This window comes from Amphiura filiformis, chromosome 13 (assembly GCF_039555335.1).
Source record: "Amphiura filiformis chromosome 13, Afil_fr2py, whole genome shotgun sequence".
In the NCBI taxonomy this organism is placed as follows: Eukaryota; Metazoa; Echinodermata; class Ophiuroidea; order Amphilepidida; family Amphiuridae; genus Amphiura; species Amphiura filiformis.
The window spans coordinates 67,436,664-67,460,818 of NC_092640.1; the positions used below are offsets into that span (position 1 = coordinate 67,436,664).

At 38.3% G+C, this 24,155-nt stretch overlaps 1 protein-coding gene across 2 annotated transcripts in view; it reads right to left on the reverse strand.

Moving 5' to 3' along the window:
- LOC140168678 (uncharacterized) overlaps positions 1–23,253 on the reverse strand; it is a 33,300-nt gene extending 10,047 nt beyond the window's left edge. Inside the window, exons 1-8 of one of the 2 annotated variants that reach the window (XR_011861262.1) lie at positions 22,892–23,252; positions 20,889–20,999; positions 19,383–19,568; positions 17,508–17,666; positions 16,184–16,303; positions 8,977–9,022; positions 6,778–6,883; positions 3,975–4,104 (exon numbers count right to left, since the gene is read on the reverse strand). Coding sequence is in view for 1 of the 2 variants with exons in the window: in XM_072192089.1 (XP_072048190.1) it covers positions 6,778–6,883; positions 8,977–9,022; positions 16,184–16,303; positions 17,508–17,666; positions 19,383–19,500 (549 nt within the window). In the remaining variant the exon portion in view is untranslated. Of the gene's footprint in view, positions 1–3,974; positions 4,105–6,777; positions 6,884–8,976; positions 9,023–16,183; positions 16,304–17,507; positions 17,667–19,382; positions 19,569–20,888; positions 21,000–22,891 lie in introns of both variants that reach the window. The other variant, XM_072192089.1, reaches the window with a different exon arrangement.
- Positions 23,254–24,155: the final 902 nt, after the last annotated feature.

Below are 24,155 nucleotides of genomic sequence, written 5' to 3' on the forward strand. Positions count from 1 at the left end.
AAGTTCGAGTTAGTTGGGATCGGTATGTCACTTTTGGTGCTGTAGTCGAATTTAACTTGCTGCATTGTTGATGCTGGTGAAGTCAAAAAGTGCTCTACCGAAGATTGGGAGCGATATATACGAAGTAGATAAGGCTGACTTGCCAGTAAACAAAGTGCCGATCCAACGGAGCAGGTTAGTTAAATCTTTCTTAGGGTAAGTGCATGTCCTTTCGTCGTTGCTCGCAGATTCTGTTTGTTGTGGGTGTTGATGATGGTTCATGTTCTCCATGCATCGTTACATTGTTTCTGTTGAAGATTTTTGTGTAAGGGTGATTCTTTTTGGAAAGTGATGGTCCAAGAGGGTGCCCATTAGTTGTTACGTTTTTTGCGTTAAACCACTGCTTGAACTTAGCTACAATAGTCCATCATAAAACAGAGTTAGTTGAGTTGTGAAAACCGTCAATAACCACTTGGCCAACCAAGAAAAATGTCATGTCCAAAGTCACTGAGTTTGTATTTACCCTTATGTCTGCATTTTGATACCAGTTCTGAGCGTTTGTTTAAGGTTGAGTTTTTATCAGCTGTCAAGATATGGTATTTTTCTGCTAGACAAAGATTGCAGCGTTTGGTGGATGGGTTATAAGGGGTTTTCTGTATGATTGACCATTCAAGGGTGTACAGAACGCTTTTAACCTTTAAAGACCATAAGAATTTGGAAAGTTCTGTGGAGTGGGACATGGACTTGATTTTGAAGGACGCCGTATGGTTCTAATGCCGATGTATTTTGGGTGGGGATGATTCTGGTGCAACGGATGCTTTATATATGATATTTCGTGTTAAGCAGTCGTTTTCCTGATTTGTCCTTTTCGGCTGGGTGTCACTGTTTGTTGTGGGTGTTTTGAAAGTGAAATTTTACATTGTTTCTGTTGAAGATTTTTGTGAGGGTATCTTTTTGGAAAGTGATGGTCTGAAGATAAGGATGGGTTCAAGAAGTTGCCAAACTTTCCTGTGAACAAGCGCATCTCATCACTCTCAAGGAAAATTCAAGCATCTCAACAATCCTTCACTGACGCTATTCCACCCTATAAGGAAGCCTTATCCAGATCAGGATACTCCCACGATTTCACTTTCAAAAGTGACCCCAAGCCAAATAATCAGGAAAGAAGACACCACAAACGCAACGTGATCTGGTTTAACCCACCCTACTCAAAAAACGTAACAACTAATGTGGGCAAAGAATTCTTCAAGCTCTTGGACCATCACTTTCCAAAAGAATCACCCTTACACAAAATCTTCAACAGAAACAATGTAAAATTAAGCTACTCATGCATGGAGAACATGAAATCCATCATCAACACCCACAACAAACAGACCCTCAACACACCCTCTGCGAGCAACGACGAAAGGACATGCAATTGCCCTTATAAAGCAAAGGCAACCTGCCCGTTGAACGGCCACTGCTTAACACGAAATATCATATATAAAGCATCCGTTGCACCAGAATCATCCCCACCCAAGCAATACATCGGCCTCGCCAGCACCACATTCAAGGAGAGATTAGGGAACCATACGGCGTCCTTCAAAAACAAGTCCATGTCCCACTCCACAGAACTTTCCAAATTCATATGGTCTTTAAAGGATAAAAGCGAACAGTACACCCTTGAATGGTCAATCATACAGAAAGCTACCCCTTATAACCCATCCACCAAACGCTGCAATCTTTGTCTAGCAGAAAAATACCATATCTTGACAGCTGATAAAAACTCAACCTTAAACAAACGCTCAGAACTGGTATCAAAATGCAGACATAAGGGTAAATACAAACTCAGTGACTTTGGAGTAACATGACATTTTTCTTGGTTGGCCAAGTGGTTATTGACGGTTTTTCACAACTTCAACTAACTCGTTTTATGATGGACTATTGTAGCTTAAGTTCAAGCAGTTTATGTCAAGTGTATAACGATTGTATTTATATATGTGTGTGCTTGTAATGTAGTTTTAAGATCAGTATGCCTGATGATTCCATCATGGATGAAACTGCCAGTTGCATAATTTAATTTTTGTATTACTTTTTGTTTATATATATATATATATATATATATCCGATACCTCATTAGTGCATAATAAAGATCCTAAAATTACAAGTATAGGATATACAGAGTAAATACGTGCGTTTTTCTTATAATCATATTTCTGAAAGCAAAATGACAATAATAAGTTTGCTTACACATTTACAATATCCATGTTTTGTACATTAAATCATATCCTGATACCAAAGTTACAATCTACTTTCAGGTTAACTGCGAGATTTGATATAGGGATGTGTTTTAGGAACTTTTCGTAAAAACCTAATCGAAAACTGGCTGTGGGTAGCACGAGGATCTATCTATTTCATATATGTAGGAATTGTCCTGTTTCAGATTTCTTTTTGTGACATTTCATGTCCATGATACCTTTCTATTTGAAGCGTTTGTCTTAATATATGACCACGTCTAGGAATTGGATGGTGTCTTCGGAAGCTTTATAGGTAAACTTCAAAGTGTCGTAGAAACTCATATATATTTTGATCCAATCATATAAAGAGAAAACAACCCACATAAATAAAATGTTAATTATATTATAAATTAAGTTAATTAATGCGCGGAATGTTTGTCAGTTCATGGGTGTTGGGTGTGTCTGTCCATGCCGGGGTGGGTATGCGTGGGTATATTTAAAGGTGACATGTGTGGGCGTGTACACACTGCTAATGCTAGTGTACTTTTCAAGAAGTACCCTTTTATTATTATAAAATCACAGTTCGGATTTTATTCTCTCATTGGACTGAGGGGTGCCAATTTTGTTTAGTGATGGAGGAGCACAAAGCATTGGACCGAGACATAGGATCACCAATATTCTCTAAATTCTAAAGAGTGAAAAAGTCAATCCTCCTCGGAGTGACTCTCCGGGTCAATCGAAAAGATTGACATCTTTTCACTCTTTGCAGAGTGAAAATTTTACTCGTATGGAGGAAAATATGTGATTTTCACTCTTGGTACATTGAAATGTCAATCTTTTCGATTGACCCGAAGAGTCACTCTGTGGAATTTAGAGAGTACTAACGCTTAAAACTTGCTAAAAGGTGGTTAGGCCTATTTAAATAGTATCATTTTTTCAGGGTTTTTTTCGTCCGTTTTAAGGAATAAAGTTAACCATTATCATAGATGAATGTAGGGGGTACATACATTTAATACTTCCGGTGTCATAATGCGCAGAAAAATATATAAATAAATTCTGCTTCGAATTTAAAGCCCAAATTTGGCACTGAAAAGATAAACCATTTTCGAATGATAAGTTTATATAATGATTAATGATTTCATGACCATTGTAAACCGACATTGCATGACCAAAAAAAATACGTTTAAACGTTTTACATTTTTGCGTTTAGGTGTGCAAAGTAGAACAAGACATTATTTTCCGCCATCAGTCCTACAATATGCACTATGTACAAGTACCACGTAAAGACGAGTCATGATGATGCTGTTTTACTGCAAAAAGAAGTTCCAAATACTCTGCAGTAATATTATTCGCAGTGTTCTCTGCTATACCGTCTCAAGAAACTGAATAAACTAAAAATGGGATTTCAATCTAAAATAAACCTTAACTTGAGAGATCGGTGCAGCTAGACAGAGCGCGGGCTGGTGCAGATTTATGCTTGTGCCACAAACAAGCAACTATATATAGTACGTTTTCTAATGTTTATCAGAATCACCGGCAATGGATATAATTGAAGACCAAATTAAAAAAGACTAGTTTGCGTCTGACGTCAGGGTAAAGGCGCGGCGTGATTGGTTGCTGAGCTGCGAAGTACGGCATTTATAGTCTGGTTGACAGGACGTCATACGATTCAAACTATTCCTTTTAATTCGGGCTTCAATTATAGTCCACATCAGAACATTATACTGTCCCATGATGCATTGCTATTGTGATAAATCTCATCATAATTGCAACCATTACCTCAAACCTTAATACTACTTATTTCGGGGTTTCGCAAACCACTGCTCTCCAAACAGTCTCCTGTCCTGCATCATAGTTCCCAGGTCAGATATTTGAGCACATCTATTATCTAGGCCTACATAAGACCAACCTGGGTAAACAAACAAACAAACAATACGGACGTCTACCGTGTAGTCATAAACTGAATCCTACGTCATCTACCGTATATTACACATTGTCAGTTAACCTGAACGTCTACCGACTGAGGGCAGTATCCACCCATTGAATATTTTGATACAGATGTTGAAGAACATTTGATGACATTGTCAATATTCTTTGATTAACATAAAAATGTCATTTTGTCATGTAAATGATGTATTTAAATGCAGATGTTGCACGTTCTTTTCGTTGATATAATAATTCGTTATGAATTCGGCAGAGTGACGAATCGAGAATTTTGAGCAAATTGAGATTTTGTATGCTTATGATTATGTTTCAGGTTATCTTTTATTTCCACTAAAGATTAATGGTAAATCGTTCTCCCCGACATATTTATTAAAATTTTGATTTGGACGAATCGCAGTAAGTGGGAAAAAATGAATTCGGCAAAGAGACGAATCGTATACTTAGTTGTACAAATCAGGTTGATCTATAGCTGGAAATCCCGAATGTTCTATATTTAATGTCCTATGCTGATATATTTGATACCAACGTATAGCTGTAGGTATACCAAAATAAGTACAAACATTCCTCACATGGTATCGCTATGGCTTAATAATGTGAGTGCGCCCCAGGAAAAATCCCAGAAAATCATACGCAAACTATACGCCAATATTGTTATTTCTGCTTTAAAATCCTCACGTTTTTGCTAAATATTACAGGGATGACTATTTATAACTTATATACCAAGTTAAGTCTACATAGCCTTTAGGACAACCAGTAATTTCTACACAAAAGCCCCAACTCTTACCTGTCACCAATGCGCTAAAAATAGGCACAAAATTGGCCAGGGGTGTAGTACCCCCTTAATATCTATTTTATGGAGAAATTATCGACCCAACGGAGGGCATTTAATTTCGAAGATACAGAGGGGTGCATACATGTTTTTCGGTGAGAGATGTAACGCAAAAATAGGGTCGATGAGTGTAAAAATAGGTAATTAGAATCCACGCAGTGTCATCGGTGTAGCTAGGGGTTGTAGCGCCCGGGGGTAAGGATAGAGAATGACGCATGTCCCAATTCCTGAAACAAATGCAAAGCGTGTAAAAATATGCACAAATACCACTAATTTGGTTATAATCAAGTTGCATTTCGGTCTTAGAACATGTAGAATGGTCTTTCAAATGAGTTGAAATGCGTCGAAGCGCGCCAACATTTTGACTTTAAATTCTTGGAGGGGCACAGAATCTGGGCGCAGAATCGATCCCGGGAATCGATGCTGAATTGGTAGATTCGACACCCACGACGGCACCCAGTGCACATGCCCTCCCCCTCTAGCTATGCTACTGGGGTGTCATTTATGTTCTCGTCATGGAAAATTAAGCTAGCTTGAAATTCTCCGGGGTAAAGAACTTAGTGCTATAAATTGTCCTGGCCTATCCATACAAAATTCAGGGACCTGATCCTGAATACGATGGCGAGCTGCGTCCCTGACTTTGTTTATTTGTGTCTTGGGCCACACCCCACAGTGGTCAGGGATGTTGAGTGTGCTGAGGCATGTGGATTATAACGCACTATAAATCATAAATCACTGTGTTTAAGCTAAATAAATGTACGATCTTATAGTACCAATGAAAAAAATAAACCTGTTTTTTTTAGTAATTGGTCAAATTCGTTGTGTTTGTACAGGGTACACAACTTATAAGTTCCCCCTAATGCTTTTTGAAAAATATCGAAAATTATTTAACGAAATGTAAAATTGTAAAGAGTTGTGAGTAACCTTATTAGTTTTACAAATTTGGGCCAATTTGTAGTGTCACACATCATTGCGTTTGGTCACAATGGTTCATTATGTAAATTTTTTTTTAAAGTTGCACCTGAGTCCATAGGAGTCAAACAATACAGTATGTTAGGCCTGTCCATGTGTTTAATGGAAATAAACCTTAAAGTCAGATGTTTAGTAGGGGATGTGTCCTCCTGCACTGTTGATAAGTGCATTGCAACGTCGCCGCATGCTGTTTATTAAATTCCGGACCCGTTGCTGGTCCATGGTGTTCCATACATGTTGAATTGCTCGGGTTAGCTCTGCAGTGTTGTGGTTTCATTGATTTGTAACATATCCGTTCCATCTCAGCCATTTATCATTAAAAAGAAAAGAATTAAACACCTACTTTGCGTTTGAAAAGAAGAAAAAGAATACCAAAGATTAAGTTTTCTTTTACAAACACATGAATATCCCTGGCCTACTGTATTGTTTGAGAATTGAGTCCTATGAACTCAGATGCAACTTTTAACACTGTTTAAAACGGTCTCCTTTTTTTACATAATGAACCATTGTGACTGAACGCAATGACATGTGACGCTGAAATTTAGGCCACGTGTGTAAAACAAATAAGGCTACCCATATATTTTTACAGGTTTGCATTTCGTTAAATATTTTTCGATTTATTTTAAAAAGTATTTTGGGGGGAACTTATAAGTTGTGGACCCTATTGGTCAACAGAGCAATTTTGACATAAAGTCGTAATTACGACAGTCCACCATAGGCAGTCCACCCCCATTAACGGCCAAAATAACCAGTAGGGTTCGGCTTAAAATGGAAATAAATCACTCCTGACAATTACTAATATTTCAGTATTTTTGGTGCAGAGTTAGAATCATTTACCAGTATGTAGTGCCCCTCGTTAGCAAGTTCAATTATATAGTCGAGGACTTTAGCTTGAATGCACATCCAACCACCTGGTGCAGGAAGTGGTTGCCCGCAATCATAGCTGAAACAAAATAGAAAAAAAAACTCAACGGTGAATGGGAATGCGACCATATTCGGCAGCTTTTGGAAGTCTCCGTTTCGGCGCAAGCCCGGGCATACAGTTAAGGCTAGCCGTTGCCATTAACTCAGAAACATATAACAAAATTTGTACATGTATTGTCTGACTTTTGTGAAATGCCCCTGCCAATACTTTCATGCCACTTGTTGCTGCGGTAAGTGACAAGACGTATCAGTCAATCACAAGCCTTGATTGTGTCCATTTATCTACCATGCGCGTGTGGCAGCATGATAATATGAAACTACCATGCAACTATAAAAAGCAAATTGCAAGATGTTACCAAGGCCCATTCAGTGACTTGCTCATCCGGACGATCGCTAAAATTATTAAAATTCAGATTTTGGTACCTTTGTCATTGTCATAAATTTTATGTGTTAACATAGCCTGCTAGTGGTTCAGCCGAAAGCCGTGTATTTAAGACAAACATAAGGAAATTACATGAATTGGTAAACGGCAGTCCACTGGCGGATGAACAGTGGAGAAGGGAAATGCTGGTTATCCTTAGTCCACCCTTTAGAAGGCTACAGTATTCATGGTATTAGCCTAGAGGTAGAAGTGGTCATGTAGTTTGGTGTGATAGGCTATCGGTCGGAAGGCTGTAAGATCATTAGCTTTCTCATTTATCCTCTATCCCACTCATTGTGGCCCTAAACGTGCAGACACCACAGTGGGTGCATAGCATGTCGTGGTTCGGAGAGTCACGTAAAATGGTGGTCCCATGTACCAGAAGAGCAATATCTGGACATGTAAAAGTTGTAGGCCTTTTCGTAAAGAGCAGGGGATCAGCCCGGCCTGTTGTCTGTCACACTCAGCATTGAGGTCAACTTGCGCTGCCCTTTGGGGCTTGGCAGCATATCGACCCGTGGCACGCTTTGAGAAATCGGAGTATTCAGAAAGCGTCGATAAATGCCGTTTTATTATTTTTTATTATTATTATATACTGGCAGTATATAAATTACCTAGATGTATTTGAATGGGGCTTCAACTTTGACAATACTGCTGCTTGTCTTCGTTTTTTCCAAAATTTTTAATTTCAAAACTACCAAATGGCAATTTGAATGACGCTACCCGTCACCCAACGCACCCACCAACAAATCTAACACCCCCCCCCCCATCCCGGAGCTTCCTGCTCGGTATCAAGTAAGGGCCCACGTATGCGTCTGAGTCCGAAATTATTTTGCTCGCGCAAAAATTAAAGGATACACAACATTATGCCTTATAATGTTAGAAAATAATCATTAAGAACGAATCACGTGATTTTATTTGAAACAAACTCATGTTGACGAATAAAAACATCGGACTCTCAACAAGCGATATTCTAAATCCCGCCCCGAAATTGTCGAGTGCTATGACCTCATTGTTAATTGTTGTCAGCCTTCATTGTATTACTAGGACATCATTGCACTGGACAAGTTCGGCATCCGGGAATTTTGAATATCGCGTGCTGAGAGACGGCTGTATTAATTCGTGTTTATGGTCAACATGAGATTGTTTCAAATAACACAACGTGATTCGTGCTTGCCGTAGACATCCTTTAACATTTACCATTTGTACCTCTTTAGCTGCCATGTGTAGATGAATACAATATTTGTACTGTGTGTAAATTGCCCAATGTTCACAGGGCAGCTATTGCACTTGCCCGTTTCTGGTATAAAGGTAATACACTATTTTAAAGTGTTGCGATTTGGTAGTTCACAACATCTTGCGAATGGTAGTGAGCTTTGGCAAAAATTGCATTGCTCATTTCCTTGCGAGCGTGTAGAAGAATTCATATATCACAGAAATACTTTTGTAGGTCCTGTGGTTCTTGAGTTATGTTGTAAAGAGGGCTGAAACAACAACACTTTTGTAAAATGTACATAACTCATTAACATTAATAAATTAAGCAAGTTTTCAAAATATATGATTTGTAGAATGAAGTTTTGCAAAACATCAAAGTGTTATTTTTTAATAATATATCGATTTAGACAATAAAAATCGATTTTTTTTTTGGCTGCTTCGACCAACAATACCGCATCTACCCTTAAGAGTCTCACCTTGATCGCCTTGCCTTTTTCCCGTTACACATGTCATCAATGTTAGACTGGGTGTTACGCCCTTGACCCTTGTCATGCCAGTTGATTGGAGTTGGATATTATATTGATTGTGCAAGGAAAAACTTATATAAAAGTAATCATAAAGAAATAATGATCTTAATTGGTGCCAAGGTTGATAACTTAGTAGTACACCCTCTATATGGATACTGTACAACAACCAGAGGGCAGCAGATATTCTCTATGGATGATTTACAGCAACCAGAGGGCAGCAGACTTTTACTTTGCATATTAATGAGAAGTAGACTCTAATTTGCATATTAATGAGATATGACGTCATGATACAAAACTCTGGAATATGAGGACTGACAAAATGGATGTCATCGTGTGATAGGTGACATAATTTACGGGAGACAAATGTCTCCAGATTTGGCAGTGAATGCCATCCTAATGGACATCAAGAGTTTGTCATGTTAACCACAAACTCTCCTGGACTCTCTTCTGTGTGCTTGAATGGTAGGATGACTTTATTATAATGCAGATTAAAGAAGATATTGAATCACAGTTCCGGCGTCAAGAAGCTTAACATGAACAGCAAGTAATGTGGTAACTTCAATGCAAGCTTCCATGAGCGCTCCAACGTGATCACTTTAAAGTACTCTGGAACTCTGAATATTCACTAAAACCTTCCACCATCAAAACTATAAAGATTGACAATAACCTAAATCAGTAATTGCATTGTTTTATTGTTTATGTAACAACTTTGATCTGTTACGTTAATACAACGTTTTGGTGATATTAAACACCATAGAATATATATATTGGTCATAGATTCTTCAATTAATATGTTGTTTTGGTGGTTTTGTTTCAATTGATTACAAGTCAGTGAGCCAGGCTTGTAACATGGGGGCTCGTCCGCGAGATATTCTCAAATGCAAATTCATCTTGGGAATAGAAAATGAAAATCAAAATTAGTGAAATCAAAAGGTCAATCAGCTGGCATGGTAAATTTTCACCCCACTTGAAAAGTGTTATGAATATTGTAATGCCTAAGTAAAGTATATCAAAAGTGTACATGAACTACTTGTTTGATATTGACCCAGTTTGTGAGCAAAAATTTATTGTAGGCCTACAAGGTTAATTGGGCCTATTATATCTTGTGGTAAATTACAAGTTTCTGCAAATAGTGATTTGTGTAGTGTGTCAAATTAAAACCTAAACATGGCTTTTAATCCAGAAACGTTTCTTGAGGAAGGTACATTTGAAGTGTTTGATACACTAAAGAAGTCTCATCTTCAAGTTTTGGCAGAGCACGTAGGGCTAAAAATTAGCTCAAATGAAAAAAAACAGGGTTTCAAAAACAAACTGATAGACCATTTTGTGAAGTCAAAGAAATTTGATGTGGTATATTTGGACAAAAAGGTGGAAATACAAGAATCACAAATGAGTGAAATGGAAATGAAACTTCAGGTCACTTTGAAACAAATGGAGTTGGAACATGAAATAAAAATGAAAGAATTAGAAAACCAAAAGGCTGTTGAAATGAAACATCTAGAAGTGCAAATTAAAGAATTGGAAAAGAAAACCAAAACTGAGGCAAAACCAGAATCAAAATTTGATGTAGCCAAGCACCTAAAAATGGTGCCTGAATTTAGGGAGACTGAAGTCGATCAGTTCTTTCAACACTTTGAGAAGACTGCTGGCCTACATCAGTGGCCTAAAGAGGACTGGACGTTGTTGGTCCAACACAAATTTATTGGAAAAGCGCGAGAGATATACGCCAGTCTAAAGGCGGACCAAATTAACAACTATGAAATTGTGAAACAACAAATTCTAAAAGGGTACCAATTTATTCCAGAATATTATAGACAGAAATTCAGATCAGAAAGAAAGTCTGGGGAACAAACCCACGTGGAATTTGCGAGAAAACAAGAACAGTTGTTTGACCAGTGGCTCTCAGCCAAGGATGTTGGAGACAGCTTCGAAAAGTTTAGAGAACTGATTCTGATAGAGCAATTTAAAACCTGCATATATGATAATGTAAAAACGTATCTAGAGGAAAAACAAGTGGCAACTATACAAGAGGCAGCTGTAAAGGCTGACGAGTATCAGATGACTCACAAGTTATATAAAGTCAAAGAAAAGAGTTCTGGTTACAGTAATTATAGTCACACACAGAGTCACAGTTATACTCAAGCACAAAAGGGGAGTAGTGGTACCAATGCTGGTAATAACAAGAGCACCACCGGGGTTGCTAAAGATGACAAATCAAAGATGAAATGTTTTCATTGTGAAAACGTTGGGCACAAGCAAAGGGATTGTTGGAGTTTGCATGGCAAACCTTCAAATCAAAGCTCGAAAGGAGTGGGTTGTGTCACAGCTATTTCAGGTCAACGTAAAGTTGTGGGAGGGGAAGGACCTCCAAAAATAGAGTCAAAACATGACTATAATGAAGTCAGGGAGGAATTTAGACCATTTGTTAGTAATGGCACTGTGTCCCTGGATGCAAACGGTGAGGAAATCTCAGTCAAAATAATGAGAGATACTTGTTCTGGACAAAGTGTGATATTGGAGGGGCTCTTGATTTTGATGAAAATAGTGCTACTGGAAACCATGTGCTATTACAAGGTATAGACATGGAGGTACTGAGTGTGCCCCTTCATAGAGTCAATTTGAAGTCAAGTCTGGTGTCAGGGTCAGTCCAGATGGGAGTTCGGAAGGAGCTGCCTATTGAAGGAGTTGATATGCTTCTTGGAAATGACTTGGCTGGTGATAAAGTTCATGCAGAACCAATAGTATCTGATAAACCATGTCTTGAAGACAGTGGGGATTACAATGGTGTAATATTTCCGTCATGTGCAGTCACGCGTGCTATGCATAAAAAGGCAGTTGAGGCTGAAGAGTTGATCAAGTCACAGGGTCCCAGGTTGGACAAAGAGCCAAGTTTGGACAAAGGGTCAAAATTGGATTCAAGTTATAGTGACATTGACACAGAGCCAAATGTGCATGATGTGATTAGCAGGGAAGAGCTGATAAAACAGCAAAATGTGGATCCAGATGTGTTACAAGCTGCGGAAAAAGCAGTCAGTACTGAAGAAATGCAGTGTGAAGCTGTATGTTTCTACAGGAGACATGGGGTGTTGATGAGGAAATATAGACCCCCAGAGTCCAAGGTAGATGAGGACTTTAATGTAGTCCATCAAATAGTTGTACCTAGAGTGTACAGGTCTGAAGTGTTGTCTTTAGGTCATGACAGTCCTATGGCTGGACATCTTGGTGTTAGAAAGACCAAGGATCGTATATTACAGAATTTTTTTTTTTTTTTTTTGAGTAAGGATGTGGCCCTTTATTGTAGGTCTTGTAGTACCTGTCAAATTGTGGGGAGCCAAACCAAAGGGTGCCCCAAGCCCTGTTGCAGCCTATTCCTGCTTTTTGTTGAACCATTCAGTCAGGTGATAATAGATTGTGTAGGCTAGGCCCCTTGCCCAAAACACGTTCAGGTAATCAGTACCTCCTCACCATAATGTGTGCAGCAACAAGGTTTCCAGAAGCCATCCCACTTAGGAATATTAGAGCTCAAACAATAGTCAAGGCACTGGTGAAGTTTTTCACACTTGTTGGATTGCCCCAAACCATTCAGTCAGATCAAGGTAGCAATTTTACATCAGGATTGTTCAAGCAAATTCTCAAAGAATTAGGCATAGAGCAAAATTTAGCAACTGCTTATCATGCGCAGAGTCAGGGAGCTTTGGAACGGTTCCATCAAACATTGAAGAATATGGCCAAATGCTACTGCCTTGAAAATGAAAAGGATTGGGATGAGGGAATTCATTTGCTCTTGTTTGCAGTCAGAGATTCAGTGCAAGAAACTTTGGGATTCACACCATTTGAGCTCGTGTTTGGTCACAGTGTGAGAGGTCCACTGAAGTTGCTCAAAGAGAAGTGGTTGGGTGAAGACATGGATGTCAATTTGCTAGACTATGTGTCGAAGTTTAAAACTAGACTAAAGGGGGCATCAGAAATGGCAAAACAAAACTTGAAACAGGGCCAACAAAGAATGAAGGTTTGGTATGACAAACATGCAAAATCCAGACAATTTGATCCAGGTGACAAGGTGCTTGTGTTATTTCCAGTTCTGGGAAATCCCTTGCAGGCTAGGTTTTCAGGACCTTATGTGGTGAAAACAAGGGAGGGAGATTTGAATTACATTGTGAAAACCCCAGATCGTAGGAAGAAAACACAATTATGTCATGTGAACATGTTAAAGAAGTATGTGGAGAGAGAAGAATCTCCAAATTGTAATCCTGTGTGTGTGGCTGTGAATTCTGACACCAGAGAAACTATAAACAGTGAGTCTGAAATTGCACATAATTCAACTGTGCAAAGCTTGCACACAGGTACATGTAGTCAACCACCTGACGTGGAATTGAATGACTATAATGTGAAATTGAAGAATTCAGATGTTTTGGCAAACATTGATGACAAAGTTTCCCATCTGCCACCAGATCATCAAGAGCAAATCAAAGCTTTGATTCAGAGAGATGAGAGGTTATTTCCAGATACACCATCAGTAACTGGTGCTGCTATGCATGATATTGATGTGAGTGACACTCCACCCATCAAGCAACATCCCTATAGGCTCAATCCTCAGAAAATGAAATGTCTCAAACAGGAGATTGATTACATGCTTGAAAATGGGATAATTGAACCGAGCAAAAGTGAGTGGTCATCACCATGCATAATGGTCCCAAAACCTGATGGCTCATTTAGAGTGGTGGCAGACATGAGACAAGTCAACAAGTGTTCCAAAACAGACTCATATCCAATCCCTAGGATAGACGATTGTATAGATAGGGTTGGAAACGCCAAATATGTCAGTAAGTTTGATTTACTCAAGGGATATTGGCAGGTACCTTTAACAGACAGAGCAAAAGAGATATCTGCCTTTTGCACGCCATTTTCGCTGTATCAATATCGAGTCATGCCATTTGGGTTAAAAAATGCGCCTGCCACGTTCCAAAGAATGGTCAACAATATAGTATCAGACATTGACAATTGCGAAGCCTACGTAGATGATTTGATTATTCACACGGAAACATGGCCGGAGCATTTGGCAGCACTCGATATGCTATTCCGAAGGTTATCAGAGGCAAACCTGACCATAAATCTCCTCAAGAGTGAATTTTGTCATGCAACAGTGAAGTATCTAGGTCATGAAGTTGGTATGGGTAAAGTGAGGCCATTGCAGGCAAAGGTAGAAGCCATTGAGAAATATCCCCCACCAAAAGGGAAGAAAGACTTGATGCGGTTTCTTGGCATGGTGGGCTACTACAGAAAGTTTTGCTCAAATTTCTCCACCATAGCCAGCCCCTTGACCAATCTTTTCAAGAAAGATACACCATTTGTATGGTCTGATGAATGCAACGATGCATTTCAAAAGATTAAGTCAATCATGATCAGTTCACCTGTTTTGCTTGCCCCTGATTTTGACAAACAATTCAAATTGGCTGTGGATGCTAGTGATGTGGGATGTGGTGCTATGCTGTTTCAAGAAGGTCCTGATAGTATTGACCACCCTGTGTGCTATTACTCCAAAAAATTCAACAAGCACCAGCGAAATTACAGCACTGTAGAAAAGGAGTGCCTTGGGTTGATTCTGGCGGTTCAGCATTTTGAAGTGTACCTTAGCGCCGCTGCATTCCCCATCCTGGTATTCACTGACCACAACCCACTGACCTTCTTACACAAATTAAAGAACAAAAACAGACGCATCATGAGATGGTCCATTTTCCTCCAGGAATTTGACCTCCACATTCAGCATATTGCTGGGAAGGACAATGTCATCCCAGATGCTCTTTCAAGAGCATATTAAGTGTACATACTTTGTGTACCTTCAATAAAAGGACACAGGATTTTCTGATGTTAAAATGTATGTACATCAATATTGAATATAATAGTGCCTAGTTGAGTTATGTCACAATGTTAGTTAAAATGTGACTTATGAAAACATTGTGTGGTGATAAAAGTGTGTTTGAAATATTGTTTTGAAAGTGTAATAATCACCAGTTCAGGAAAAGGTGATTCTTTTAATTCAAAAAACTTAATTTCCATGAAAATTAAGAAAAGGTTATTTCGACACCACAGAATTTATGTATGGAAATTTTGATCAGTATATTTTTGGTTGAAAATTTGGGTGTTCTGAAAGATTTGTGAAAAATGAATTAGTTACAATTTAACTAGTTCTTACACTGTAAAACTTGTAGTGTAAATTACTTTGAAGTAACTGTAGGTGATTTAAAAATTTCAGTAAAAAGTATGTAAAGAAATCTTTTGAGAAGATTTCTTTCCTTTAAGGGGGGTGGTGTTACGCCCTTGACCCTTGTCATGCCAGTTGATTGGAGTTGGATATTATATTGATTGTGCAAGGAAAAACTTATATAAAAGTAATCATAAAGAAATAATGATCTTAATTGGTGCCAAGGTTGATAACTTAGTAGTACACCCTCTATATGGATACTGTACAACAACCAGAGGGCAGCAGATATTCTCTATGGATGATTTACAGCAACCAGAGGGCAGCAGACTTTTACTTTGCATATTAATGAGAAGTAGACTCTAATTTGCATATTAATGAGATATGACGTCATGATACAAAACTCTGGAATATGAGGACTGACAAAATGGATGTCATCGTGTGATAGGTGACATAATTTACGGGAGACAAATGTCTCCAGATTTGGCAGTGAATGCCATCCTAATGGACATCAAGAGTTTGTCATGTTAACCACAAACTCTCCTGGACTCTCTTCTGTGTGCTTGAATGGTAGGATGACTTTATTATAATGCAGATTAAAGAAGATATTGAATCACAGTTCCGGCGTCAAGAAGCTTAACATGAACAGCAAGTAATGTGGTAACTTCAATGCAAGCTTCCATGAGCGCTCCAACGTGATCACTTTAAAGTACTCTGGAACTCTGAATATTCACTAAAACCTTCCACCATCAAAACTATAAAGATTGACAATAACCTAAATCAGTAATTGCATTGTTTTATTGTTTATGTAACAACTTTGATCTGTTACGTTAATACAACGTTTTGGTGATATTAAACACCATAGAATATATATATTGGTCATAGATTCTTCAATTAATATGTTGTTTTGGTGGTTTTGTTTCAATTGATTACAAGTCAGTGAGCCAGGCTTGTAACACTGGGCATCAGCTCCATCATGGTCACCTTTACCGTTGAATCTTTTATTGTTGGTCTCAAGTCGTATATTGGAATGGTATTTCACAGTGCACGCTTTAGTTTTTAAGGACGATCCACAACCTGAATTGAATTCGGAAATCCATTATGTGGTTGCGGTTATTGTTATTATTATTATTATTAGTAGTAGTAGAAGTAGTAGTAGTAGTAGTAGTAGTAGTAGTAGTAGTAGTAGTAGTAGTAGTAGTAGTAGTAGTAGTAGTAGTAGTAGTAGTATTAAGTAGTAGTAGTAGTAGTAGTAGTAGTAGTAGTAGTAGTAGTAGTAGTAGTAGTAATAGCAATAAAGAAAGAACAACAAGTCAAACGGGGGTCAAGATCCTCCTAACATTTACGAAAGTCTTCTGGAAACACCAAAACCATCCAGGTGTGAAAAAGACAATCAGCCAAGCACTACTACCTGAGGATGGTAACAGATCGTTTAGTGTTTTAAGGGGGAAGTGTTAGCTTTCGTTTGATTAAAAAAAAACACTCAAGGTTTCAAAAAAACAATTACAGAGGCCCATTTTCCAGCTAGAAGCTCCACCGCTCTTGCCGGGCTATGCATTCAACCATGCAGAGTAATCAAATACTGTTTGGAGACAATTCACTGCATGTTTGGAAGCTCTTGGACGAAAATGTGTGCTCATATGTATCGAGGTGGTACATTTCAGTGCTTGGTGGAAAGCCCTTAAATTTAGACAGAGTGGATTAAGGGGTGTTAAGGGTGAATTTACTTGGTGTCACGTTGTGTAATGTTTATTAAGGGGCCGTGTCAAAGTAGGTCAGGGTGGTTTAAGGGGTGCCATGGTGGGTGAAGGGGTGTCAGGGTGGGTCAGAAAAGTGTGTTCCTGAAAGTCTCTTTTGTAGATGTGACAAATGGACCAGTTAAGAGAGATTCAGGAAAATTAGTCGCTGACTTCCAATCGCCGGAAGTAGGTTTGACCAAGTAACCCTTATCTAACTATAATAGCGATTCTAACACTTAACCCAACCCTACCTTTCAGCTAGCAGCGTAGTGCGATGGGGCAAAGCCACAATTTCGTCCCCATGCCAATTTGTCGTTCCGTTTTCAGTATTTTTAATGACACTTTACTCTTTACTGTCCCCATTTTCATCCCTGACAATTTCTGTTAGGGGACAGTTTGCCCAACACTTCAACCCCGACCCCCCTGGCAACGCCACTGCCTTCAATATGTAGTTCGGAGAATTTATTCTAATTTACATATCGTACGTGTCCGTACATGTACGCATTTTACAGACACCGAGGAAAGCGACCCAATTGTCTTACCATCATCGGGGCAGGTGTCCGTTGGTTTACTTCGGCAACATTTCACTGCGTTTGCTCTGTAAGGACAGTAGTTGCTTACGTAATCATTGTTAGGACATTGTGATGCTGGTATGCAATGACCAGTTGAGTAACCGTCCACGCACTTCTGATCAGTATTCCCTGTAAAGATTACAAACGAAAGACAATAAAATAAGATCAGGCCAGTGTAACGTAAAATTACCGAAAACGACTTGTGCCCCCCCAATCAGACCCGGTGCCCCCGCCCAAATCATAGTCGGTGCCCCCCCCCCCCCCCCATGTGATGACCCACGCTACGCCACTGCTAAGTTTGAAGCGATTTGGGGATCAGACTCCCAGGGAGGATCTTAAGCAAGGGGGCCCAAGGTTGGTGGGTAATATAACGAGGTCTATTTTACACATTTCTTGATATGAACTGATTAATAACGGGTTAGCTATAGGTACATATGTAATAGAACCCAGTTAGTCCGATCTTTCTATTACCATCGATGCTTGGTCGAGCATTATTATTTATGAAATCAATTACCGGTAATTTAATATTTGTAATTCTCAATCTTTGCATGTATTGTATTGACCGAATCAATTTTCCCATTTTTAAATCATCAAAATTCGATATATTTGAAAATCTTTAAGAACAAATAATAAGAGATTTTGGAAAACAACAGGGCCCTTCGGTGAGAGATTATCAGAAATTTGTTAAGAAATCTTGAAAAGAGGTATTTTGTTGACAATAAAATGAAAAGGGTCTTTGGGTTAGAGGGAGTTGAAAAATGGGGGTCATTAAGACCACAAATCCCTGTCACACCCTGAAAAGGGGTCTTTGGGTGAGAGGGAGTTGATAAATGGGGCTCATTGTGACCGCAAATCCCTGTCACACCCTTTAAAGAAGAAGGTATTTATATTTTTATAATGTCGCTAGTGAGAAACAACATGATAATTTACCATAAGTAAAATGCTACTTACCAGTGGACTTCGGTTGTATATATAAATGCGCATATATAAATGCGCACGTGACCAGATGGCCAGTGCCATGTTCGTGTTACCTCACTGTCAATCACTGAAATTGCGACCACAGTTCCAGGTGGTGGCCGCATTGCATTCTCTAAATTCAGTAAATTTTCATCGTCAACCGTGTAATTGAATGGGATTATTTTGAAATTTTAAAACGCTTGAAATATCACAAACAAATAGGCCTATGTTGATAAATAATATAAATACAACCGTTTGGGGTCGATAATGAACCCCACAAAATTAACCGACTATATTGGAAAATGCCATACGGCCGGCCGGTTTCACAAGTTGCCGGCTCGATCATGTCATCCGCCGCCTGCACAGTTCTGACCTTAAAGCCAATCATGTGAATCATGTCGCCTTTCATACTTTCATGCCGTTGCGACAAGAGGCATGACTTATCAGCCATTCACAAGTCTTGATTGTGTCTGTTTGTCTACAATGCGCGTGTGTCACGCCGCTCGGCGGCAAGCAGCATGATAGTATGAAACCAGCACTACGTCATAGATATGGCCAATTGGCACGCCCATTTAGCACGGAAATTATGAAATATAAGTTTGTAAATCAGCTATATCTAGCTTTTCCGTAGTTATTTTTTTTCCGTGATGGAAAACGTTAATAAAGAGTTTATCTTTCGGGTCAAGTTATTTTACCCTTTGCAATCAATGCCACTATTTTGCAAAAGCAATTTTCCTTGCGACCTGTCATTTTCCCCTATACTTTTGCACGGGGTGTTTATGATCATCCGGGTACCTTATATCGTTTAATACGGTATGGCGACTTGTAGATGTCACGTGCGCATTTATATATGCGCATTTATATATACAACCGAAGTCCACTGCTTACCAGTGAAACAACATGTAATGCTGCTTCCTTTGTGTGGGCACAACATAGGAATATAGAAGTGCCTAGGATCGGTCACTGTTGTACCAGCTTGAGGATTAGGACATTCCGAAGTGGTCATGCATTTCCCAGTACATCCATAGACTGGATGCTCGTGATGAGCGCATTCATCGTCCGTAGAATAATAACCTAAATCGTAAATTAATGAAAAATTAGTACATCATAAATATTTGCAAAAATAAATAATTTAATCAATACTTCAATTTCTAAGGTGAGGACACAGAATTCCATATCGACAGCTAGAAGAAACAAGACTACTAAATGACCTCAAAAGGTCAAGTCGTATGGGAAAATAGAAATGGCGGACAAGAAGTGACCTTTCGAGCGAAGAATACAGCTTATTTAGCGAATGTCAACATGAGGATCATCGGCAGAAATATTTTCCTAACATTTTGGACTAACACTCAGTGTCTAGTGGTTAGAGCGTCCGCCTCACGATCGGGAGGTCGCGGGTTCGAATCCCGGCTGGGCCATACCAAAGGCTTTAAAAATGGTACCTACTGCCTTCTTGCCAGGCGTTCGGCATTGGAAGAATGGAGTAGGGAAAGTTAAATACATGGCTACCAGTGGACTAACCCCTGTTGAAGCTTTTCTGCTTGCAGACATGTGGCCTAGGGTTATGAAACGGAGATAAGCGCTGTGTAATGGGCCGAAAGGCTTGGGAAGGATTTAACTTTAACTTTTTTAACTCAGCTATATGGCATCTCAAAATATAACTGTAGGCCTAATGGAAAGAAATGTGCAAATGTTCGTCAGGTTTCGTTTATGACGTCACTATGTAAACAACGTTCGGGTATTAATAATTAATGAGGTAAAACCAAATATGGAGGTATCCAAAAGTATGCTAATTAGAAGGTTCAACGAATCAGAATACGATCCGACATTTACCTAAACCCAACCCCAAAATATAACCTGTTTGAAACGTTTTAAAAAAATTTTGTGTTTGCTGGGATAGTCCTCGACTATTAATTAAAACAAAAATCTCATAATGAATTATTTACGGCCTTTTGAGTAGTAAGCCGTCATTGTTTACTGCCAGGCATATGAGAATTTCAGAGGCAGATTTGGATATATCAAGACTAAACAGTGTTACCGGTTCTAGTAACATCTAGAAACACCAGAGTGATCAAGATTCCTGATTAATACTAATTGAACTATTTCTGAATGAGTATCAGGTTTTGGATCTGAAAAAGAACATTTCATACTTAATTAGCTTCAATTGAGCTATGCAATGAACCATCCTGATGAATTTGTTTCAAGAGGTTGTTTTTTTGTATGTATCGGTATTAATGAATTGACCAAAAGAAGAAGAAATCCAAACTTCATTCTGTATAATTAGTCTAATGTACATCATCTTAAAATAAGTATCAATGCAGCATCGACGGTCGTTCCGAAGATCTGAAGATAGAACCAATCTGGCAGCAGTTAGTCCCAGGAGTTATAGCCTACCTCTTCTTTCTTCGTCAAGTTCTTCAGATGTTCCCAATTCAATGGTTTCTTCTATATGCGCTTGTTGTCTTGTACGTCATTTGAATTTTCTTCAAGCAGATCGAGTAATTCCTTAAAATGAAATAGCATAAGGATAAATATATTAAATGCAATAGGCCTAGTAGACCCCTAGATATATCAAATAATTATTATTTCAACAGCCCCCCCAGCATGCATTCGAAGCTATTCGAGAGCATTTTGTACAACGCCATTTTATCATTTCTCACACGTGTATGCGAAGTTTTATAACAGTTATATACACATTTTAGGTTTTTTTGCAGAGCTCTAACCCCTCTGTAATTGATTTGCGGGCCCTATTTTTTGACAAATTTCACAGAAAGTTCGTGATTTGGTGTATATTTACCATCATTTTGGACATTTTTGGAACAATGTTGCTATTTTTACAGACAAAGCAGACATTCAGCATACGGGAGTCTCTCTATCCTCTCCCCGGTTATGAGCTTGTGGGTGACCGAGCCCTTCAACATATTTTGTTTGTGGAGGACACGACACAATATACACCCTTTAACTGTTGCATGATTTGTGTAATACATTTAGATGATTGTTTGTGTTGATCCTTCAATAATAAGAAAATACCAGAGCCATTCAAAAAGTTCTACCTCTATCATCCCATCTCTCAGCTCTGTTATCTTACGTGCCAGGATATTGAAATTACCTGTACTCTTAAATCTTGGCTACAAAATAAAGGTTATTTGATTAAAATGTGATTGTTGGTTGTTAAAAGGGCATTTCGTGATCCACAGCCTCATCCCCCCACTTTTCTCAAAAAAAAGTTAAGATTTTTATATCACTGGAATACTCTGGCACATAATGTTTATGTACAAAATAGTTCTTGCAGATTAATTCGTTTAGCAAAGATATCGCGAAATTTGAATTTTGGTTCTGGTGCACCAGAACGAAATTACAACGTATTGTCTACGGAGCAGTGTAATACACATAATCATGCATAACTCGCAAACGCAAAATCGAAATAAACTGAAATTTTGGGAATATGCTTTTTTCGTGGATATGTACTGAAAAATGTCATACAAAGAGGATGCTAGGATCACGAAATAATCCTTTAAGATGTGGTGGTTGAACCGAAAACATAGTTGGTACGTCGGATAAGCGTTTGTGTGTCTGTTCAACCCTTCGATGTTTATTTCTCATATAAAATATGTTTTATTTTGTTTTAATACGGTATGGCGAGTCCCAAGGTATGTCAGGGAGCTCCAATAGGAGTAAAACCTATTGATATTTACCATACCAAATAATATTATGTATTCGCTTTAACCAACACACCTAAACAACCACAAACCATATTTCCATCAAATAATTTTTATTTTGTATCTAGGATATAAGATTATAATTTCAATACCCTGACACGTAAGATGTCTTTTTTAATGACCCTCGTATAATGACACAATAAAAACAAAACCTTTCTTGTACACTAATTGATATAACCTAAGGGCCGCTACAGACTTTGTAAGTGGATGTGGAATATTCGATATATTAAATGCGTGTTCGTTATTCAATTTATTCCCATTTTATTCAAATAATGTTTAACTTCTAACGAATGTTTGCTGACGTGAAATCGACCATCTATTTCCACCAGGCATTCTACATATTATCGATAGCGGCACCGGGTAGCGGCACAAGCTGAAAGGAGAAGGTCCCCGGGCGTGCCCGGGAGAAGCCGCTGTACCGTACCAACAGGCGGCGGAAGCGGGGTCTCCTCTAAAAAAAATCCAGTCCCCTAAAAATACTAATAAAGCAAAAAATAAAGCAATAATTGCCTGCGTATCTTTCTTTTCAGCAAAAAATTGCAAGTTACCTTCATTTTAGGCTACAGTAGTCTGAATTTTACTATTTTCCGGGAGCAATAATGTCCCAGTAGCTCCCAGAAAAAACGAAACAAAATTATGCTCCGGTGCCACCTCCCCTAAGTTTTAATGCGGCCTTACCTTAACTTCCAGTAATTCTTCAAGTTTGCGTAAAATGTTTCGCTCCTTTTCTTCTTCAATTTGGGCTCTAATTGTTGAGGCGACGAGCATCACGACAACAAGTCCCATATAAAGACGAATCATCATGGTGCTCGTTTTCCCGCTCGTTTTACGGATCGAATAAGTAACAAATTAAGCTAAATATCTTCAAATTACTCTGCAGGCCTAAAAATTATTTTGTAGTGTTGTCTGCTATGCTGTTTCAAGGGTAACCTAAAATGGGCTGCCTCTAACCATGCAAACCCGTAACTTGCAACTAGACCATGTAGACAGATCACGAGCTGATGCAAATATGATTGTTTTGACAAACGGGCAGTAAACGTATTACATGATAAAGTAAAATATATTATCAACTACTGACAATGGATTATTCAGACCGAATCCATCCCCACATGTTGACACAGTTATCGCGGACTAAAGTTTGACACAGTTTTCGCGGACTAGGTTTGACCAACTAATGAAACTACCTGATTTTAAAATACTGTATCGTTATGTGTTCTATTGTCACGGACTCCAATACTATTCCTAGAGATCTAATGACCATATTCTTCATCATAATGATCACCTGAAAGTTGACACAAAATGGAACTGTGACGAAACAAATTAGAGAGTTTCGATTGCATTATGTGGTTTGGTATATCGTAGGAGTGAAAATAATGAAATGAACTTGTACTTGTGATATACCCATGATTATGAACAAAGAGAAATATAACTGCACCTACAATTCAGTATAGACCATGTATTGTCAATATTAACCTACTGCAACTTCCTTTTACATAGGTAAATATTACACACGATGCCACGACTCATGTAATTTCATGTAGGAATTAAAACTTCCGCTTGATGTGTGCAATACAATAATAATAATAATGGTAATAATAATAATGGTAATAATATTAATGATGATGATAATAATAATAATAATAATAATAATAATAATAATAATAATAATAATAATAATAATAATAATAATAATAATAATAATAATAATAATAATACATTTATATAGCGCATCGTGAATCGCAGATTTCTCAATGCGCTTTACATTAAGAAAAGGAACATCATAATCACAAAATACACCGAATTCAATATAAAAATTGAATAGACTTAAAAATACTAAACATTATCAAGTATAATAAAAATATAATTTAAAACCCAGACCAGTTGTAAAATGTAATAAAAAAATTGTTAACTACAATTATCACGTTCACTATTTTTTTTACAA